The sequence below is a fragment of the Falco peregrinus genome, chromosome 2, assembly GCF_023634155.1.
Source record: "Falco peregrinus isolate bFalPer1 chromosome 2, bFalPer1.pri, whole genome shotgun sequence".
Classification (NCBI taxonomy): Eukaryota; Metazoa; Chordata; class Aves; order Falconiformes; family Falconidae; genus Falco; species Falco peregrinus.
This window is the reverse complement of record NC_073722.1, coordinates 3,827,241-3,848,879: the sequence shown is the minus strand read 5'-3', so window position 1 is coordinate 3,848,879 and position 21,639 is coordinate 3,827,241. Positions and strand designations below refer to the sequence as shown.

The 21,639-nt window shown below is 39.8% G+C and overlaps 1 protein-coding gene across 9 annotated transcripts in view; it reads right to left on the bottom strand.

Moving 5' to 3' along the window:
- The window catches only part of TENM3 (teneurin transmembrane protein 3), a 323,405-nt gene that overhangs the window by 76,777 nt on the left and 224,989 nt on the right, over positions 1-21,639 (bottom strand). For all 9 annotated transcript variants that reach the window (XM_055796254.1, XM_027777400.2, XM_055796255.1 and 6 more), the window contains 7 exons: positions 20,684-20,806; positions 14,051-14,265; positions 7,251-7,461; positions 6,647-6,748; positions 6,294-6,488; positions 4,751-4,951; positions 1,583-1,768 (listed from right to left, as the gene is read on the bottom strand). In XM_055796254.1, coding sequence (XP_055652229.1) covers positions 1,583-1,768; positions 4,751-4,951; positions 6,294-6,488; positions 6,647-6,748; positions 7,251-7,461; positions 14,051-14,265; positions 20,684-20,806 — 1,233 coding nt within the window. The remainder of the gene's footprint in view (positions 1-1,582; positions 1,769-4,750; positions 4,952-6,293; positions 6,489-6,646; positions 6,749-7,250; positions 7,462-14,050; positions 14,266-20,683; positions 20,807-21,639) is intronic.

Here is a 21,639-nt window from a genome sequence, read left to right as displayed (position 1 = left end):
GTTCCCCACGCAGCAAGCACCACCATGCCGCCTCTCGGGCAGGGCTGTAACCTACCCAGGAGCACAGCCTGGGTTTTACTGGTTTCTAGATGCTCATGCCCCAGTGATGGCCCAGCTGTGCTAACACATTTGGAGTTGCAGCCCTCCCAAAACATCCATGGAAGTTCAAATTCTCCAGCTTCTTTTTAGCTTGTGACAAAAGCAAATCATACTATATCCACATCCATCAGCTCTACCGCTATTACACTTACTGACCTAACCTGTTGCTTTGGCTGTATCACCTCTTTTAACTGGCTCTCCCCCACCTTTCCAAACTATGGGGTTTTTCTACTTCCTGGATTTTTTTTTTGACTCTTCAGATTATCTGTGACTTTCCCATCACTCAGTGTTACTCTTGCCTCTGTTTGACCTGTGGTTACCTCTTTTGTTGTCTATTCAATCCACCTCTAAGTGCTTAGCCGTGATCTTCTCACGCCTGGGGGATGTGTCCCATAAATACCTCTGCAGAGCCACGCTGTTACACCTGTTACAGCCTTTGCTGAGCTTCGTGCAATGCTCTCCACACACCTAGGTACGAGCTAGACATCTCTTGCAGTTAAGACCATTTCCAGTCCTTTGTCTGGGCTTCCTACCTGTTGTTAGGGAATAGTTTCCCTGTGTGGTTATACTGAAACAAAAACTGTTTGGATGGGACCCTCCTCCTCTTACAGACTCGCAGTGTCTTGCACAAAGGGAGATTTAGCATGGAAGGGAATTTCTTAGCGCTACAGCTATACAAAATCAATATGAAAATGATATACTTCTGGCAACTCCTCCCCTTATTTACATGCGTAATTTCTCATGCTAGTCCACTGTCAAGGCCTGTGCAGTGGAGAGGAATACCCTGCTGTATATGGGACATACAGATTGTAAATAACTGAGTAAGAGAAGCTCCATTGATAAAGGCAGAGTAATTTCAAAAGGTTTCCACGTGCTAGGACTAACCTGATTACAGAAACACAGAAGCCGTATTAAGGATGGCCTCTTCTTAATCAGCTATATTAAACTTACATTATTTATGTGTAAGAGATTTGACATCATTCTAAAATAGAGCATTATGTTGACAAGAAGATAATTTTGGGCAACTAGATCACATTTATTACAAGGTGGTAGTGACATTTTTGTGTAGGCAAGTCACTTCTTAGAGCTTCTTCCTCACGGAAGAAAAAAACAACCCCCCAAAACAATAGGAAGCATCATTTCTGAAAAAAGTAAAGCTATTAACAACAGGAAAACAGGAATCAAACAATATCTTTACAGGTTAAAAGAAAAGTAACCTCCTCCTCAGCAAAAGGCAGTTAAAAGACTGAAAAAGAAATTATTCCACGTACTTTTTTGTGGCAAATGAGGTATGAAGAACTGGTAAGCCACTATATAACCATTTCCTTTCTTAAAATACCCACTCCCTTACACAGGCTGACACGTGCAATATTCTGTTTGAAGAAACAAGCTTCAAAGTGATACACTTCTTATTCAGATGTGGCCAGCAGCGCTGGCTGTTTGAATTTTGCAGCGAAGACCAGGTAAAGCATTGCCAGCCTACCAATGGTACAGTGCTCGCCGTTCCATCCCTGGCTACATTCACACTTCCCGTCTTTACAGGTGCCATGCTCCGCGCAGCGGGGATGGCAGGCTCTCTGGTTGCAGGCTGCGCCCGTCCAGCCTTCCTCGCAGCGACACGTGCCACCCATGCACACGCCATGTGTGCCGCAGTCCACCGAACAGATTTCTGGATTCGAGAAAAGAAGAGGGGAGAAAAGGAGGCAGAGAGTACACACAGGAGAAAGAGGGTATGCATTAATTAGCAGCGCTGCATTTTAACTCGACATGCGAAGAACAAGAAAGGCAAAATCTCTGAAAATTAAATCAAAGGAATTTACTGTGCAAGGCATTTTCAGGTAGGACCCAACAGAATACGGAGTACAGAGTTTTATCTCTGTGCTAATGCTCACTTATTTATCCAGCTGACTTAGTGGTGCTTAAATGCCCCCTCAGTTAACAGCTCTTCTGTTAGCTCCAAGTAATTTTCAGTCATATGTTTTGTGATCACATATGTCTTGAAGAGTATATACCTTTTCTATCTTAGATTATATGGCACTTAGACCTAGCAGAACGTACAGTGTACTCCTAGCGACTCATGTAACATAGACCTAGGTCACTGTGTGCTCCAAGTGAAAATCTAGTATTAATGAAAGTTCGTTTTAACAAGGTTTCCCCTCCCTATCCTGCTCCCTGGTTGTTTTTTTTTTTTTCAAAGTAAAAATGTGCCATTTGTGACACATTTTTTCATTATAAAGAATCAGCCTTAGTGAGACAAATTAGTACTATGCTGACATACTGACACATCTGTTAAATATAAAAGATGATTCTCTTTTACTTTCAGTAAATTTGTATCAGTGACAGCTACGAACAGTCTGGTTTAAATAATAGATTGTTAAAAAAATACATCAACATACAGCAATTTAACTTGTCGTTTACATATAGTAACAGGATCTCATAAGTGATAGAATAATTGAAAAATATGTTAACAGCCAAAGGTAGTCTGAGGCCAAACAACGCATGTTAAGTCTCAGCTAATACACGATGATAATTTAGACTGCCAGATTTTGCATTTACAGTTTTGGTTCATTTAGTCAGACTCCAGCAAACTTTTCCTCTGCTAAGCAGACAACAGAAAAACAAGAGGAGATGCGATACAGCCTGAGGGGCTGCTTTAGTTCCTTGGCATACAGCTGGCTGTAACCACGTACTAGTTCATAAAAGTACTGTATTTAGTTTTTTTTTTCTTGTAAAAGGCAACAAACAGTTCAGTAATAAAAGACTGAAATTATTTTCAAGAGCAAAAGAGAGAAGCATTCAGCGCAAGAAAGGTTTCCAGTTTCCCACTCGACAGTGTTTTTCTTCCCCATAGAGAATAACCCACTGTATCAAAGTGCTGTGGAACATTAAACACGGTATCAAAAAGCTGTGACATTTCCCACAAGAAACAGTCCAAAACTTTTACGGAGAAAGACAGCTGTAACTTCCCCCTCCTTTCCCCCCCCCCCCCCCCCCCCCCCCTACAGCATTTTATATGTACCTTGAATTAAATTTTTGATTAAGAGATGCAAGATGGTTTGATTAACTTCAGAGTCACAAAATGTCAACGCAGCTCCAAGTAAGAAAGGTTTATTTCTCTTCAATCTAATCAATTTTTCATTAGGGTGAAGGTGTTTATCAGCTTTTAGCACACTAGCTTTGAGCAAGGTACGTCAATCTTTGTAATGAATTTATTAATTAGAGTTAATTTAATTGAAGTGGAATTGAAGGGCTAATTAACGGACAAACTGCTGATGAAGATAGAGGAAAGCTCTGCTGATTTCAAACCTATAAAGCCCTCTGATGGAAATAACACAATTCTTTTTTTTCATCTAGCAGCGTAACAAAATGTTTATGGCTAAGATTTACTTTTTTAGCGTACCACTCTGAAGGTCATTTTGCACAACTTCAGCGAATAGTCTATGAGTACTTTTACAGAGCTCTTCTATGAGTTTGACACTTTTGAAATATTTGAGGAGATCAGAAATATTTTATGTTATCTTAATGACAAATCGTTCCTTGAAACGTAAGTAAAAGATGGAGCATAAGTGTATCGTCAAGAAACAGGGGAGTCATGTTTTGCCTGAGAACTAGAAAGGGTCTCTCATAAAAAGCCATTTTTAGTCCTAGAAATGTTCAGAGAAGGCTTTTTTCCTTCTAAACAAATTAAAAGAAGACAGCATATCCTTCTCTCTGTCACTTTTTCTTGAATGTTTGGAACTCCATCCTATCACTCTCATATGCATAAACCATTACGGAGTTATCACAGATCCTGGTCTGGAAGTACATTTGTTTTAAAAAGATGGTTCCTCATGAAAAAGTTACATTTATTCATAAGTTGGCATAGACCCAGCTAGCCCATGTGTTCAGTTTTCATTAACAAAATCATCTGAGCTGTTATATGAACTGTTTTAGACAAATGTATGTCTTGCAGTTAGCCATGACTTCTCTTTTGATATGTGACTACCAGTACGCTGAAAGCCCGTATTTGTCAAAAGACTGCTGTAACACTTCAGAAATATTTAGATTCTGTTCTCTGTGACAGTACCTCCAGACATTTCCTCCTTTTGTTTCTAGGCTCAGATTACAGTTTTAATAAGCTGTTTCTGACTTCAAGAAATCCCTCTGCTTCTTCACTCCTACCAACTCCTTCCACTCTGGCAGCCTGCGCCCTTCCTCGAAAGCTGTTTAGAATTCACTCTTGCATTCCTTTGCCTTCAAACTTGAACACTGTCTGTTTTTCAATAAAAATACCTCCAATTAGCTGGAGAGATTTAAAAAATGTGATTGTCTCTAGTTTCACTAGCATAGTTTTAAGTTTCTAAATAAGATGTATTAGGTAAGATGATACTTAGATCCATTTGTCGTACTAAGAACATTTTGTACTTGCACGTGAAGTACTTGAAGTTATCAGGTGAAGGCAGCTAGAAGATACCAACAAATACACTGACTTTCAAATGCTTCAAATTCATCAATTATTTCGAACCTTTGAAATCTATTCACGGTTCATGCCGAAGTCAACTCAAAGATTTCCATCAGCTCAGCAGGTCAGGTCCTAACACAATGATGTCACTAAAATGCTGCTATTCAAGATGCCATCATTTTACAAAATGCGAGTGCTTTTAACCCTTACCATTGGAGCAATCTGGACCTGTCCAGTTGGGGTCGCAGGTGCAGGTACCACTCTCTTGAAGGTAGGTGCCATGGCCAGAGCACTGGTCAGAGCACATTGTCTTCAGGATTTCACAGTTGTTGCCACCCCAGCCTGGGTTGCAGTGGCACTCACCGTGGATGCACATGCCGTGGCTGGAGCAGGCTGGGTCCAAGCAATCCGCTACGGGGAGATGAGAAAGGTCAGCTTCAGCTTGTCAGTCCTAACAACAGTAATCAACCCCTAGATGCTCACGACGCTTTGGGGCTTAATCCACATTGTAAGACCCTGTGAAACAGGCAGCATTGCACTCATCTTAAAAGTAAACGTTAGCAGCCTGAGGCTGAGAAGTTCACCTGTGTTTTACTGCAACAAGTAAGGAAAAGACAGAGTGGACCAAGCCACCTTGGTGCCAGCCTCCCTTCCCCGGCTACAAGGTAAATCACTCTTTATCATCATTAATCACATTGCAGCAATTTTCTTTGTAAAAACACCTCGCTTCCACATCACTTTCTGGTATCGTGAAATTTGTGCGTGCACATAACTGACGCCAAGACATTTACAGGCCACTGTAACCACCGAGTTAACAGAGAACCTTTCAAAGTTTGCTAATTTTTCAAAATTACAACAAGATTGGCTTTGGGTCTTGGGCAACTGATTTCTGTTCTGCCTAATCACAGTGTAACAAGTGCTGGATTCCCTGCAGCACTCTGCATCAACTGACCTGATCCACCACTACAGAGTTCTGACAGCTGTACAGGACCCTCAACTTGTTTCAGAAATGAGTTGCAGACTGTCTATCTGTCTTAATTCACTTTAATGTGCTTTAGATGACGAGATTTAATTTAGCAATTTGACTCAATAAAATGTTACACTTGTAGGGTCAATGGCCTGAAAATTTAATTCCAGAGACTTAATTGCATTACTTTGTACACGGAGATCAATAAAATCAATTTGATTGAGGAAGAAAATGGCACTTTTTCCTCCCTAAAAAAATAGAATGTAAAATGAACTGCATTTTGCAGCACACCCGAACGAGTATTATTAAGCACATCTCTGGTATACAAAAATGATGCATCATTTTTCACTTTGAGGCATTTGAATCAGCACTTTCTACAATGTGGTTGGTGGAAAAGATCATTAACAAATACAACAGATCGACTTATTCTATACTGTGAAAATTCAGTAAGTCTTCCTGTATTCCGACATCTATTTTTTGTGAGCTTTCTTCTTAGCTGACCTCAGCTAAAAAAATAAATAAAAATATACTGGCAAGCAAAAAGATGTCTCACACTATTAAGAATTTTCCCATTGATTACTTGAGGATAAATAAAAGTATAATAATTCTGTAGAATTCAGTGATACTAGTGATTCCCAAACTTGATTTTTAGTATTCTAAAATGACTTTTCAAGAAACAGCATTAGCGCCTACGACCTAGATCTTGCAAAATCAATAGAGCTGGATGTGCCAGCTGGAAACCTGACCAACAACAGCGGGTGCTGGGGTAAATATTTACTCATTTACCTTCTTCACAGTTTTCTCCTTTATATCCAGAGTTGCAGGCACAAGAGCCCATGATGCAAATGCCCCGGCCCCCACACTGGGGATCGATGCACTGAGTTGCAGGCACATCACACTCGGTGCCCTTCCAGCCGCTGTAACACAGGCAGCGTCCTTTGGAGTACTGCCCATTGCCACTACACAGCACTGGGCAGGCTGCTGTGAAATAAAACACGGCAGTACAATGAAAACCAACTTCTTCACCAACGCTTTGCAAAGAACATTTAATCAGCAAGACACACGCCAGTTGCTTTGCTGACGTATCTGTCTTCTTGCTCACTTCAACTGACTCTAGAAAAAGCACTGGGCTTATTTACCTCTTGAACAATCGGGACCCAGAAACCCAGGAAAACAATGGCAGGATCCAGAAACACATTCGCCGTTACCATGGCAATTTCGGGGGCATTCCACCACAGACTCTACAGGGAAAAAAAGGAGGATAATTCACAGCTGCCTACCACATGAAGTACCTATCATTTGAACCACTACTAACTGACAGCCTGCTCTCGCTCCCAGAGAAGTGTTTACATTTGGTTTGTTTGAAGAGCACAAATAGCTGTGATTTTCTGATGCTGATGCCTCTAGTATCTCAGGACATTGCATTCCAACAAAAAAGCTAAACTTACAATGGTAAACCCATATGAGCTCCACACTTAAAATTCAGCCTGTGCCATTTAACAAATATTCAAAATAGCGTCCTCCTTTCTAGCACTGCTTTACAAGAAGGTACACTCCTTATGCCTTAGATCAAGTAATTAAAATACATATTCTGCATTTTACTCTAAGTAGCAAAAGAAACAGTATGAATGGAAAACCTGTGAAAAAAAGGCAGATCATTTAACTACAAAAACCTATCTCTCTGTTCCTAAAAAACCTGACCAGAGTCTAGCATTTGGTAAGAGCTTTGAAGATTATGCTTACCTATAATTATGGTATTAAAAGACACCTGCTCCGCATTTTTCCCATCATTATAAAAGGCCAGGTGCCAGATGCCAGAATCCAAATACTGGATAAAACCTGCTTCGTGGAGACTGACAGACCTTGCCTGCCGCCCTGCTCGCTCTGACTCCAGTAGGTTGCGTTGCTCCCTCGCAATCAGCCGGCTGCCATCCAGGAGCTCCACAAAGTCATACTGCAGGGAGGAACAGACAGGAGCTTGACAAGTCACAGGATGACCCACCACACTTCCAGCTTCCCCACAACACCTTGACAATATGCTTGTGTTTTGACCAAGAGTTCCCTTTTGGAGCAGGGAAGCAAGAGTTGAAACCGACACTCGCTTATTTCTTCGCCCCTTGCTAAGACTTCAAACAAAATTTCCAACTAGACCTCGTGCTTATTAGAGTGGCTTTTTTGGGGACAAGCGGCCAATGAACCTATTACGTATACTGGGGGCAGAAAACGTCAGTTGAAATGAGTCTGCAGGCACAACTGCCACCTGAATCACAGGTGACAACTAACTTTCAGAGTTATATATACATGAGTTTATAATAATACCCAACATGAATACTCTACTCTGCTTTTCCTTTAGTTTCAGATGAGGGATTAAACTGCTCAATCCCCCTTTTGGACAGTTTGGGATTCTGGAAAAGGAGAGCAAGAGCTTTACTTCCTATCACAGAAGCCCAAAAGAGGAGATGGAAAGCATAAAACATAGCAACTGTTGAAAATGACAAACTGACCAAACATACGGTACCTCAGGTCAATGGACAGCACAGACTGTATTGTTAAGAACCATCAGTGGGGCCTGGAAAAATGTAGCAGCATCTCAGCTGACACAAGCAGCAAACTCACAACACGAGGTTTTATGCATGTCGGTCTTAACTAGGGCTAACAGCACCTGGAGAGCTGATCTGCTCTGGGCCTGGCACTGATTTACACTGTCTGGGGGTCTGCTCTCATGGCTTTAAAGATGTCTTCTGCACGTTTATCATGTAAAATCAATGAGTATACAGGAAAATTAAAGAGGCAGGAAAATTAAAGAGCGCTCTTGCTTGTGGTAGAGCGTCTCTGCTTTTCCCGCAGAGTCTTTTCACAGGTTCACTTCTACTGACACGTTTATTGTATGAAGTGAAGAGTAAGACATAAACCTTCAATCTTCCCACACGGTAGAGATCTCTCTCAAACGGAATTACATCCAGAGCCCATAAAGGAAAGGCCAGTATGTGAAACCACTTATTCACTTGAGCTAGGATAACATCAGTTACTGGGACCAGAGAATGAGTGGGTTTACACCCTGACTTGTGACCTTCAGAAACTGCTCCCAGGACAAAGGAAAACATGATAGCCTTTGTCCTGGAACAAGGGTTTAAGTACTTATGTTCTCTTCCTGAAATTGCAGGCCAAAATTCACTGCTATTGTAAGAATGTTCCTCCCTAGTCATCAGAATAATCTTCCTACCAGTCAGCATGTGAAGGAAATGCAGAGTTAATATGCTTCTATCAACACCTGAGACACTTTTCTAGCTACGTCTGAACCAGCAGAATAGAAGATAATACGGTTAGGATGTGCAGAAGCCGGTACCTTGCTTGGTATGCTGTGACTCTGTATGTACTGTACCGCATGAAAATGTATGCAACTGTTTTGGGAGAGCAGCCATTATTCAAAATCATTCAACATTCTCATCTTTTAGAGAATTAATATTTATCTTCATTTTGTGCGAGGGAGAAAAACAATTTTCTCCTCCCTCCTGACTCAAGAACACTTCTTTCTGGTTGCGTTTTTCACTAATATTTTAAAAAAGAGAAAGGTCAGGGAGTTCTGAGTTTTAACAAGTCTTTTATGGACACTAGAAGCAAGCCTGTAATTTGTATACTGCAGAGGATCCTTTTTTGTAGGAGGACAATTTCAGAGTAAAACCTATTTTTGATACAGGAACAAGTGATTATAGCACTTGATTGACTAACGGCTAATAAGCATGGTACAATTAATGATTTTGTATTTGTAATGTAATAAGGACATAAGCTGTTATCAGAACACCATTTTAGACTACGTTTTAAAAGCCATACAGACAGGAATTTACTGTTCACTCTGTCCCCCAGTGAAAACCAGTAACTGATCTTCACCCTTTTAAAGGCTTTTTTTTTTTAATATTTAGGACAAGATAACAGAAACAGACTGGAAAAACAATTGTCTTCATAAGCCAGACACACACCAATTTTATTTTACTTCTATGAGGATAAGTTAATTTATATTGAGTCTAAAAGTGCTGATTTGCCCCACCATTCCATTCAGCTTTGCTTTAAACCAAAGTCCTTTTTTTTTTTTTTTATTCTTAAAGCCTCTTTAAATAAACATATTGATTCTCTGACTGCAATGGAACTGACATTTCTAGAAAGTGTCACAAAGACTTTCAGGTTTGCATTGATTGGGTTTTGAACGGACAGCCACCGTCAATTATTTCTGGTTGATTTATTTATGATTCCCCAGAAAGAGAGAACTATGCATCTCAGATCAGTCTGTGACGCACACGTGGTGGCTGTGCTTGAGACCGATTTCAGTACCTAAAGAGAATACAGAAACACAACCGAAATTCTGTCCTGATTGCAACACATTAAACCACTTCTTACATGCTGTATCCCTATTATTTTGGATTGTGGGACAGAACATGAGTTAAATTTGCTGCCTTCTGTTATTATTTTATGATTAAATGCTAAGCGACTGATAAGAATGATTTAGATGCAGGTGCTGCTCCAAGACAAGGGTATAAACAAGAAGTCTTCTTCAGATCTCTCCCAAGTTCATTTCTATCGTACTTCCATTATGTCCCTTGCACCGGTAGGATAACTGGCATCTAAGGTTGTACAGCTACGGAAAGATAGAGGCTAGTTTCCTCTTACTCACTGTCCGGTTTTACCTGGATTACAAGAGGTGGGTAAAGTGGCAAAGAGTCTGTAAGAGAAGTGGAAAACGAGGTGGCAAATGTAATATGCAAGTTTTGCATTACAGCCAAAGGTGACATGGTGACACTCATAGAAACACCGAAGCTGCAGGGAGGGAGCTAAAGAAGATACTGGTGTGCGGTCACACATGTAGGGTATCACAGGCACACGAGCAAAGATATTGGAGGGGGACAGCTGGTAAGGAAACTTTACAAATGCTGGCAGAGTGCAGGTAGTGATCAGTTCTCTATTACTTAACGTTAAGATCTAAAAATTCAAATACTGCCGTTTGAGGAACAGGCAGCAGTTGCTCATTTACATAAATTTTGTTATTAGCACTTGTCACTCTGTGACTAGGAGATAAGGGCATTCAAAAGACACAGACATGAAGTGATATATATGGGTGAGATCCAACTTTTCAAAGTCCTCATGAAACAACCCTTGCTTTACACATCCAGAGATGGGCTTTGACCCAACTTCTATCATTTTGGCATGAGATCTTGGAGCTATGGTAGACAGATCTATGGAAACATCAGCTCTACGAATCAAAAAAGCAAGCAAGCAGACATCTTAAGGCATTATATGAAACCATCACAGTTACATATCTGCTATGTTCTGTGCTCTTCTGGTTTCCCCATCTCCCCAGTGGATAACATTAAGAAAAGGACAAGGACGATCAAAGGGTTGAAGCAGCTTTCATACAAAGAATGAGAAAGCAGACTGGAAAAATATAATTCGTTGAGGACACTAAAGATCTATAAATCAAGGGTGGCAGGGAGAAGAAATCGGTGAGAAACTCTCCACTGCCTCTTCCAAACTCTACCAACAGGGTGTCAAACTAAAACCTCCAGGAGGCTGCCTCAAAGCACACTGAGGATAGTGTAAGATGTGTAGTTAAGCCATGAAACTCCTTGCTGCAAATGTCACGTATGCTAAAAGGTTCCATAGGTTCAAAGGTGATGATGCAAATTCACAGGAAAAAAGAATCTATCAAAGGTTGTAAAAAATAAAGACAGCATCTTTGACTCGGGATGTCCTTCAGCCTTAAAATGCTGGAGGTCAGGAGTGTGTTGTAGGAAGAGTAACTACAAATCTGTCATGCTGCTGTATTAATCTCTATGTACTGCTAATGGCCACCGTCACAGAGAGAATGCTGAGCTAGATGGGCCTTTGATCAGACCTGGCATGGACATTCATGTGTTTTTCTAACATGCTCCCATGACACTTGGAGCTACACAAATAAGCTGCCTTGTCTGATGGAAGGATGCAGTAAAGCCCAGCATCAGCTGCTAGTCTGCCCCTAACAGCTACGCCTGGCCTGCAGTTCAGCATTTCTGTCAGGAAAAGCCATAAGGGTTAGGGGAAATAAGAAAGCAATAAACAGATGTTATGTGTGCAGACCCCTGAACGTTCTGTTTCATTAGATGTCCTTTTGCCTAAATACCTTATTTTGTTTAGATAAGCTACTTTGGTAAAATACATATTTTACCAAGTATCAGTTGTGTCTTCATCGAAGTCCTGTGATTAGAACTTTGTTGCAGAAAGGCCTGAACTGTTGAGAGGTCTCTTACTCCATTTTTGCCCCCATGTGTAGGAGCATAGCAACAAAAAAAAACCCCAACAACAAACCCCAACTGCTCACTGGAACTGCTTTTTTAAGAGATTACATACATGCTTTATTTCAGGCACCTAAACTAGACACCATTGGATTCAAGGCCATATAAACATTCTGATAACCCTGCACCTTTGGGAACCTTCGGCAGCCCTTAGATGTTCACTAGGGTATGCTGATAAGTAAGCATGCCTGATTTTTCAAGGTATCAAATGTCAGTCAAACAGTCTGTAAAAAATACGCTAATTAGATACCAGGCAAAACCAGGACAAGAGTGCTTGACCTATATCCTGGGAACAATATATCCAGGATGTCACCCAATCTACAGAAGATACAGTAGCAGGATTAGCATATGATTCTTTCTGTTGTATCGCACTTAAACATGAATAAGCACTTGGGCAATAACAATCCAAAGGGAAAGGAGCTGTGCAACACAGATGGTGGGGAAACAGATTTAGTGATCTCCCTTTCCTGAGTTTTTGAATAAAGGGCACCCCGTATTTCAATCTTTTGCAAGGATAAGGGATCAAGTCAGGATCATTTTTCATAGATACATCTACTTGCACAACTTCTCATATAAATGCACAGCCCAGATCAGCTTCTTCAGTTCTATTCATTCTGGCCACACACGTATTCCCCTAGCTCCTGTTACTATTGTTATCATTGAGATGGCATTTGTATTCCAAACGTCTATTTCCAATGGCTGATAACTTTCTGAATCAATTTTCTTTGAGCTAGAATTTCTTGTGCTTGTTGTCAGCCTGAGGGTGGGTATTCATATGTGGAGGTCTGAAAAAAATCCATTTAATCATTTTTATGAGGATCAAATTTTTAAATAAACATAAGTGCATTTCCTGCGTTCAGTAAATTGTTTGTAGTTTAATGGAAACTAAACTAAAAGAATAAAGCTAATGTAACGTTTTAAGGTTTTAGCTGCATGGAACTCCTTTGCTGACCCTAATTCTTCCTCTTTGGTTTGTGACTGCTAGATAGGCAATATAATTAACATTATTTCTATGTTCTAGGTCTTTTAGAAGTTATCCTTGAACAAAAAAACAAAATAAATTTAAACAGTACAGTAGCAGGCAAATAAAAACTAAAAAATGTGGAATTAAAATACAATATTTGATATATGGATTTGCTGTTGCAACTGTTTAAGACATAGCCCGTCACGCTTCCTTCCAATTATACCATTAGGTTGCCACACTTGAAGAGTTGTGTCCGGGGCAAATCCATACACTTTAAAAAAAATAAATCAGTGAGACGTTGCAGAATTCTCTGAATGGGGGTCGAAGAGCATGAGCTCAACTCCCATTTCAGGTGGAAAAAATGGTTCAGAGCCAGCACTTGGACAAATATTGAGCTGAAAGAGATTTAAACTTGGGGCATCTTACATCTTAAAAATAAAATCTGAATACAAGTGATTCTAAAGTACTGTCTTGGACAATGATTCTCCCTTTCCTCTGCTAATCCAGAAGACTATTCATTCTTTTATACTTCAGCTTTTCTACAGCTATGAGTAAAAGGTGTTTCCTTGTTACTAACCAAAGGCATGAACAAACCTTCTAAGGAGTGCAGCAGAATAAATCCTCTGGGGCACTTAAGAACAAAGTTTCAAGACACTAGATGTCTAGTGAAGACTGATACTTCTACATTCCCAGTTCACTGTATCTCCATAGGCATGTATTATATTTTTTTTCTTTTACGTATTTATTTAGTGAGACACCAAGCTGTAAGTACAGTAGCATTTGCTTTTAGAACAAACTGAAACATCACTGAAAAACTGTTGGCTTCTTGCTTGGAAATTTGGCTAACGTGGTGTTTGCCAGGCGCTTTTGGTGACGTGTGTGGCCATAAGATGCAGTTTCGGTTTGCTTGGGTTTTTAAAGATACGTGTATATACCACAGAAGAAAACCCCCACACCTATAAATTCTGCATGAATCACTCCATATGTAAAGCATCATCATTGCTCACAGCATACAGAACAGCTCATAAATAAAAATACCTGCCCACCCCCCACAACCCCACCCACCCCCAACTTGGATCCCATCACTTACAATATTATAAACCTTTTGGACATCACATGAGATCAATAAAGTATAGAAGGTAAAAATAAAAATCGGCAAAATGGAAAAGGATTCAATCCTGAGAAAGAAAGAAGATAAAAAAGATACATGCTCATAGTTTTCAATAACATGTCCTACTTTTAATGCAAGCAGCTCTCACCTGAGTGTGTGAAGGTGGTAAGCCTTTTCGGCCATATACTCCAATCAATGCATCTTTCTGAAGGGATATATTGAATTTTAGAAATTGTGGCTGATCAATGAAGAGTTGTGATCTCCAAAAAATCCCAGGGGGAACTTCTTGTATTGCTCTTCGGCCTATATCAAGTTCTCCAGAATCTATAGTGTTGTTTTCTTGTGCAAATCCCCCTAATTTTCCTGACAGGTTAGAATAAAAAGAGATCAAAAATCAGTATTCCTTTCTTGCTTTCAATCATTCTTCACATAAACCATCAAATATTTAGATTCACCCCTAAAATGTTACCTGACAATCCTTCTGAATGTAAGATCCCAGGGAATTTATTGATTTGGAAATAAAAAGGCAAAGATAGCAGAAATACTTACAAAGTGAAAACGCTGTAACTTCCCTAAGCCCTAAAATTCTGAAAACTGTATTAGGATCTACATTAAACTGTTCATTTTTTTCACCAGGTATTTTAACAGGGGTTTTCCAGCATAAAGTCTTACACTAAAAAAAATTAAGGTAAAGGTAAATGCAGCATACAGATTTGAGGAGTAATAGATGCATATTCATATATATATATATATATATTCATCTATCAATAGATGCATAATCAGCAGTCAAGAGAACTACTACAGTCTTTCCGACATAAAACATCAGAGCATTTACACAATACTAACAACATCTACAGCTCTGGATTCCTATTTTTTATTTTTGTCCCATCCCCCCTCAAAAGGCAACGTTTCCTGCTCCATTGTGCCAATGTCCTTATGCCTTCACACCCCATAATGCCTATATCCTCTGCACTGCCTGGCCTCAGCTGCAAGCTCGTTACCACCTCCTTATCCACAGTCTCCTGAATAAAATGTATTATAGCATGTCGAAGTCTAGTACTTTCACTATTTTCTGCATCACCAATATGTCTTTATCCTGCAGGCCAATTACTAGGAATAAGAACACAGCACTGAAGGAAGGGCATTAATGACTTTTCTCTATAAAGCATTTGTCTAACTGCCAGTTAGTCTTGTAATCAGAGGCCAGTGATGATGGCTTGGAAATGCCCAGAAGAAGCAGAGCAGCTAACATGCAAAAGACACACCATGTCAAATACTAACACCAAAAACCTGGACTGCTGGTTGTGGCATTAAAAAAGAAGAAAATAAAGTCATACGCTTCAGATACCCTCGACAAACCTTTTATTCAACTGGGTTACTCCAGGCACCAGAGACTGAATCTGTGCTGCACCTGGAGTACAGGCCAGTACCACTCAATCTGCAAGGTTCTGGGCCATCCTAGTGAAGCACCTTCACGTAAATCAAAGAGTAAAACTGCTCTAGGGCAAGCTGCTGACGCTGCAAGGCTCTGGGCTGGATGCTATGGACAGCACAGGTCTGTGACAGCTCTGCGACCTCCACACTGCCCCTGGTTATACCACACAGGCACACACTAAATCCAGCAAAGATTACAAACCTTTCGCAAAGCTTGTAAGCAAACAACTTCTGGTTCAGTTGTGGTAGCATCTTCTACCTGCCACATTGGTGGGAGACAGAACTACTAAGACCGATGCACTAAAGAAGTGCTTTGCCCAAACATTCACCACCCAGCTTTAAGACCTGGGATGGTTTACATGAGTCTGAGTCAAGTTTGCTTGAGGCCAACGATTCAGATCTGATATTCAGGCACTAAGTCCACGCTGTGCAGCCAGACACAGGCAGTCTTGGAAGCTGGTACCACGGTCAAAGCCTATTTTGATCTGATGGGATCAGTGCTGTCAAATCCAGTCTAAGATGCAAAGATTTGTCAAAGAACTTGCTTACCAACACATGTCAACTCTGGAGTATGCTGCATTTAAGCAGCTGGCACATCAAGGTGAGCCTTGAGTGAAGCAATATAAAGAAAAATGGAACTGTAGTTACAATCTTACAGACTGCTGTGTTTTAAACCAATTTATACTTTTTTTCTCCAGCAGCTAGTCTATTATAAAGATAGAACTAAACCCATCTGAGAGTGATAAGCATGTTCAAGGGATGCTGCCTTGTTTGTGTACCAGTGTTCTGAAGAACTGACAACGCTCTGTCGCTGCCCTGTCTATTATGTTCAAATTCTACATTATTCATCATTTGATGGAACAAAGTGACACAACCTTTTTGCAAACATTTAGACCTTAAAAAAACAGATTAAAATCTGAAATGCCAGGTGAGGTCACTGATTGATCCGCGCCACTTTTTGTGCATCGGAGATGAACAGAGACTGCTGCTGAATTAAACAGGCACAGAAGCACTACTGAGAGGCCTTGAGTGGGGGCTTGCGTCATCATCAGAGCTGTGCCACAATGGTGTTGCAGTCACTGAAAATGTCTCTCTCACAGCATCATCATATTGATCAGTGTTCTGCTGAGAAGAGACAGTGAAATATCTGATCTTGGAGACACCATTTTTTTCACACTTTTCAGGATGAGTCTGATGCTTTTCTAATTTTGGACTTAACCTTTCACAATATTCATGTGTTATTCCAGAAGATGGATCTGTAATCGCTATTTCTGTTCATTTAAGCATTTGTTTCTTACCACTTCCTTCAAATTTAAGCACGTTGTGTTGTATAAATACACACAGTGATGACTGGTAATCACTGAACAATAAACACTTGTTTGCAGTATTGATCTGCAGCTTCCTCTATTTCTACATTTGAAATGAGAAACAACTACCACTTATTACGGAAAAGATGAACTAGACAGCCTGAGCAGGTGGCCTTTACAGAACATTTTGACCAGCTTGCCAGAAATGCCTGTTACTGGGTTTCAACACTTATCCTTAGCTGATAATGATCCTAAGGACTCCCATTTTCTTCGCCAAAACAGAGGTAGTTTTACCCTGTAGCCATATGCCCACCACCTCTCTCAAAATTATCTTTTGCCACACCACCTCTCTCAAAATTATCACCAGCTGTTTGCCCTTCTAATGATAGCGTGTTAACTATTCTTTGTTCTCTGTGCTATCTCAACAGGCGTACGAAAAATCTTAGTAGTGTCATCATTTGTTTTTCACTTTCTAAGCAGTAACAGTTCTTATACACAGCTTTAAATCAAAATATGAAACGTCACATTCATTCACAGAATTCCATAATGACATTAATAGTCCAAAGAAGAAACAAAACTTCAAAATACCTAGCCTCTTGAATATATTCTCCTTCACTATACTTCTTCTCTACCCCCAAAATTTCTTCTTTCACAGACCCTCCCCAAAAGACAATAATACAAATAACACATAAATACTTATAGGTAAATAACATTTGTATCTTGATTTGTACTTATATTGGTAGATACACTATAATTTGATTTACAAAAGTCATGATTTTGCTGTATCACTTCCCATCTAATATATACAATCATGCATTTGTGATATCCACAATCCAATGCATTATGGGTAATTAAGAGATAAAATATTTGTTATATTTGTTATTGGTTAATTGTATTTCAACTGTCTGAGTTTAGAGTGGACAAAATCCTGAGCTAAAGAAGTATTGAAAGCAATAAGCAATACTTATTCTACGCGAAAAATTCACAAGTATCACTAAAACGACATGAAGACAAATTCCCTTCCCTTATTTGCAAACATTCTATAGATGAAACCACAAGATACACTGTGAATAACTATCAGTAATGCAGAATAAAAATGAATGCACAACCAAACCACAAAAATGCTCAACAACAATTGCTGCATAGTGTCACACGTATCATTTTCCATCTTTCAAAGGCAGTGCTAATTAGAATATTAGGTTGCAAGGCTGGATTTACAGTCAATAGCGTGTTCTCCCATTCCATTGCATAACTTTGTATTCACGATCTTTTCCTGTGAGACATCTGCTATATATCTTTCTGCAACAACGGTTTCCAGAAACGAAATAAAAACCCTCTTAAAAACGTATTTTTAGAAAAAAGCCTCAACGTAACATCTAATTAAGAAGTTACTGTATCTTTAATTAACATGGTACTGTAAACAAAACAAAAAAGCTCAACATACCAGTTAAAGCAAGCATAATATATTTAAATGAGTACAATCTCAAAAAGTACATCTACGTAAACCAAAAGAAATGCCCCTTTCCCCATTCACTTTTTTCCTCTCTTGTATTTTTTAAAACTCTGCAATTAAACATATATTCTTATAAGGGCTTTCTGAACTGCACACAGATTTTATATGACATAAAATAAAGCCAGCAACATGTAATATGCAACCAAGTGCTAAAACACGTTGGTTAAACAAGCTCTGTTTTTTAACCTTTCATTTCTATCATGTAATTATAAAAACAGATAAAGCGCTGATGCACCTCAAGTAGATGCTTGTATTTAATTAAGCATGGCTTACAAATGACTTTGGAGAACCTAAACTGAAATGGCCTATAAAATTCATCATATCCATCGAGAACACACGTCCCTATGCCACCTTATGCAGCCCTGAATTGCACCTGTCTAGATAATGGGTGATATGTTGCCAGCGGTTTGCTGTTCATACAGAAAGACTGGGGGAGGGGGAAAAAAATCCACAAAAGAAACAAACAAAAAAACCACTCCGGAAAAAGCTTGTTCAGAAATTTGAGCTTCACTTAACAAATGATTTGCATTTAAGGATGATTTAACATGCTTTTACTGTTGATTTATGACTAGTTATTTCTAGGTAAACCACAGCTGAATTCTCTTCAGTGGTCATAAGGATGCATTTTCAAGATGAAGCTTTGCTAATCATCACACAAAGTACCTGCACTTCTGAATGAATTCTACTCGTAACTCTGAAGGAATACCTGCGGTCCAGGGCACGGCTATGATTTCCTGACTGAAGCAGGCGCAAGATTATACCGCTCAGATGAGAGAGAGTCAATGAAAATGCCTGGTCCATACAACACTGGGAATTTCTCCCATCTAAATCAGAGTATCAGGATATTACCAGGGGGCTAAAAAGGGGCAGTACTGAAAGTTTTTCAGCTGTCAAAAGTACCCAAATCTAGGCATTATTGATTCTTCCTTACAGTTTTCAGTAACTAGTATTATAGCCCAGGGCCCCCTTCCTTAAAACTCACATCTAGTCATGACACTTTCCCATCTGATGAACCTTCCTTTTGTGGTTTAAAATGTATATTCTCTGGTCTGTCTGTTGTTTAGTATTGATGTACGCTGATAAATCACCACTTAACATATTCCGCAGAGGACAGCATTTTAACAGCGGATGAAATTAACCCTGTTCTCTTGTACAGCATTTAGTGTCATAAGGAAGGAAAAATGGAATTTGATATACTTGCTATTTCCTTTAATTTTTGTGGCGAAGTATAACGGGTTTAAATTTGTAAAAAAAAAATTTAAAAATTACCAAGGGAAAAAACAATATAAAATATTTACAAAAGCTTGTGTCTATAGAAGAAAGTATATTGGCTGCTGAGGGCAGAAAACAGTGGGACGATGGGCTGTCACTGCAGCATCAATATTCATTAACTATACAGCAGCTTTCTGCTATTCATTCAAAACAATTAAGAACACAGAAAGAGATAATGAATATCTAAGTGCAAGGAAAAGGCAGTAGGCTAAAGGAAATGAAAAAAGTCCTGTTGGAGAAGTTTCATATGCTTACAAAGATGACAAGAAGAAAGAACTGAGCTGTATCTCTTCTCTAACTTGGAGCTGTGATAACTTGACAAATTTTCAAGATGTCAGCTGCTGGCAGAGGCTTCCTCCTCCTCAGTGGTAAGGAGGTCAGCTCTACCTTGTGAAAGGGAAAATGGATTTTTGTGTAATGAAGCAAACACCGCATTCATCTACCATTTAAATCAAGTTTTCCATTCAAAACCTATTGATTTTAAAGCCTGTGTTAGCCAAAAGTGCACAGGCTCTTAAATGTTTTGAGAATCTTAAAGGGCAACATGGAAAAAGGTCGATAAAAAATAATCCCTTTATGTGGTTTGTATTTTAAAAACTCCTACAACAAAATTAATAAAGTTTTGTTTTGTTTTGTTTGTGGGGTTTTTTTACTCTAATATGTTGGTTGGATGATTCAGAGTCAACATTACGTGCTACAGACTTTCAGAAAACAAATGAACATATTATACATGACCTATTAAATTTCAGAGAGGAATTAAAAACAAAAAAGATCATAATCTGTAGAAAAAACCACAAGCCATTCCACAGTGAGGTCATCATGCCATAGGAAGCTCCTTGATCATGAGTTGGCTTCTAAACACAGCTAAGAGAGAAGCTTCGAAAATATGCAAAACCTCCCTGAAGTGCCTGTTCTGGTGCCAGCTCTTCAGAAAAGGAGATTATGTCGCCCCGGCCACAGACAAGGCTTTTGCCTGAAAAGCACCCAGAGCTCACTGGGACTCCCGAAGACTGAATCTTGGTATCGGGTCTCCCTTACGAAGGAGTGTGTTCTGTCACCTGGGGCTTCCTGGCTTTATTGAGGCCATTCCCACAGTACGTTCCCACAGCCACCCCAGCCCCTCAGGCAGGATGGTCCCAGCCAGCCTCAGTACCATCCTGCTACCTCTGAGGACTCCACAACAATCGTTACTGAGGAGGATTCATTCAGAATTCATCATTACAGAAGGAGAGAAATTGGTGCCTATTTCACTTACCGTTTTCTCCGGCAGGTACTGTTACAGGATGTGTTGGCACAGTATCGGAATTCACTTTTCCATTCTCAAATGTATCATTTTCAGTTTGCTGCAACTGCCAGTTGAGGCCAAACAGATGCATTGCTGGTGGTAAAGGATACAGGTTATTTTATGCTCTTAACCACAATGACAAATTGCACAAATAATGGCTTTCCATGCTTTGCAGTGGAATAGCAACTCATACATTAAAAAATTAAATTACAGGAACAAGCATTCACAGACTAATAGTTCAACTTAGCAATGGCACTAAGCAATTACTACCACTGTCCTTTAATGATACAGTGCTTTCGGTGAACGGAGTTGACAGAAAGCTCACCAGTTTCACTTTGAGTCTTTTACCGGTCCCAAATCAATGTTCAAAAGGATAGGCAGTAATTATGCCCTTGTCTCTTTTTTTTCATTCTTGGTCCTTCTGAAGAGACAAATCATTTAAATGAGCTCCTAAATGACATATTAAAATAAACGATTTCACCAGCAGATGGATCTATGCTGGTTAGCCAGAAAGAGAAAAGAAACAATGCAAGAGGAGAGGAAGGAGGGTGCTGTGGGCATTGCAGGGCTGATCCAAGACATGAACACTCCTTTCCATGCTGCCACCAACACACTGCACAACCTCCCTTTACATGGCCATGCCCAACGGTAGCCTACAGAACAAGGCCAAGACCATCAGCAGAGCTAGAGATGCTGGGGCACCCTGCTCTGATACTGACAATGCACAAGCTCTGTTTCTGAACCACTGCATCCTGCGCAAGCACGTTTACGAGAAAGGTGATACCATGTTCCAAGTTCAGCTAAGCTAAGTATGAAAAGACAGGGTCAACCTTCGAAGGTGTTAGGGAGAACGACGTAAGGAACCTTGCTATCACCAGAAATGAATGAACGAACCCCCTGTTTGAACTTTTAGAGCAAAAATATGG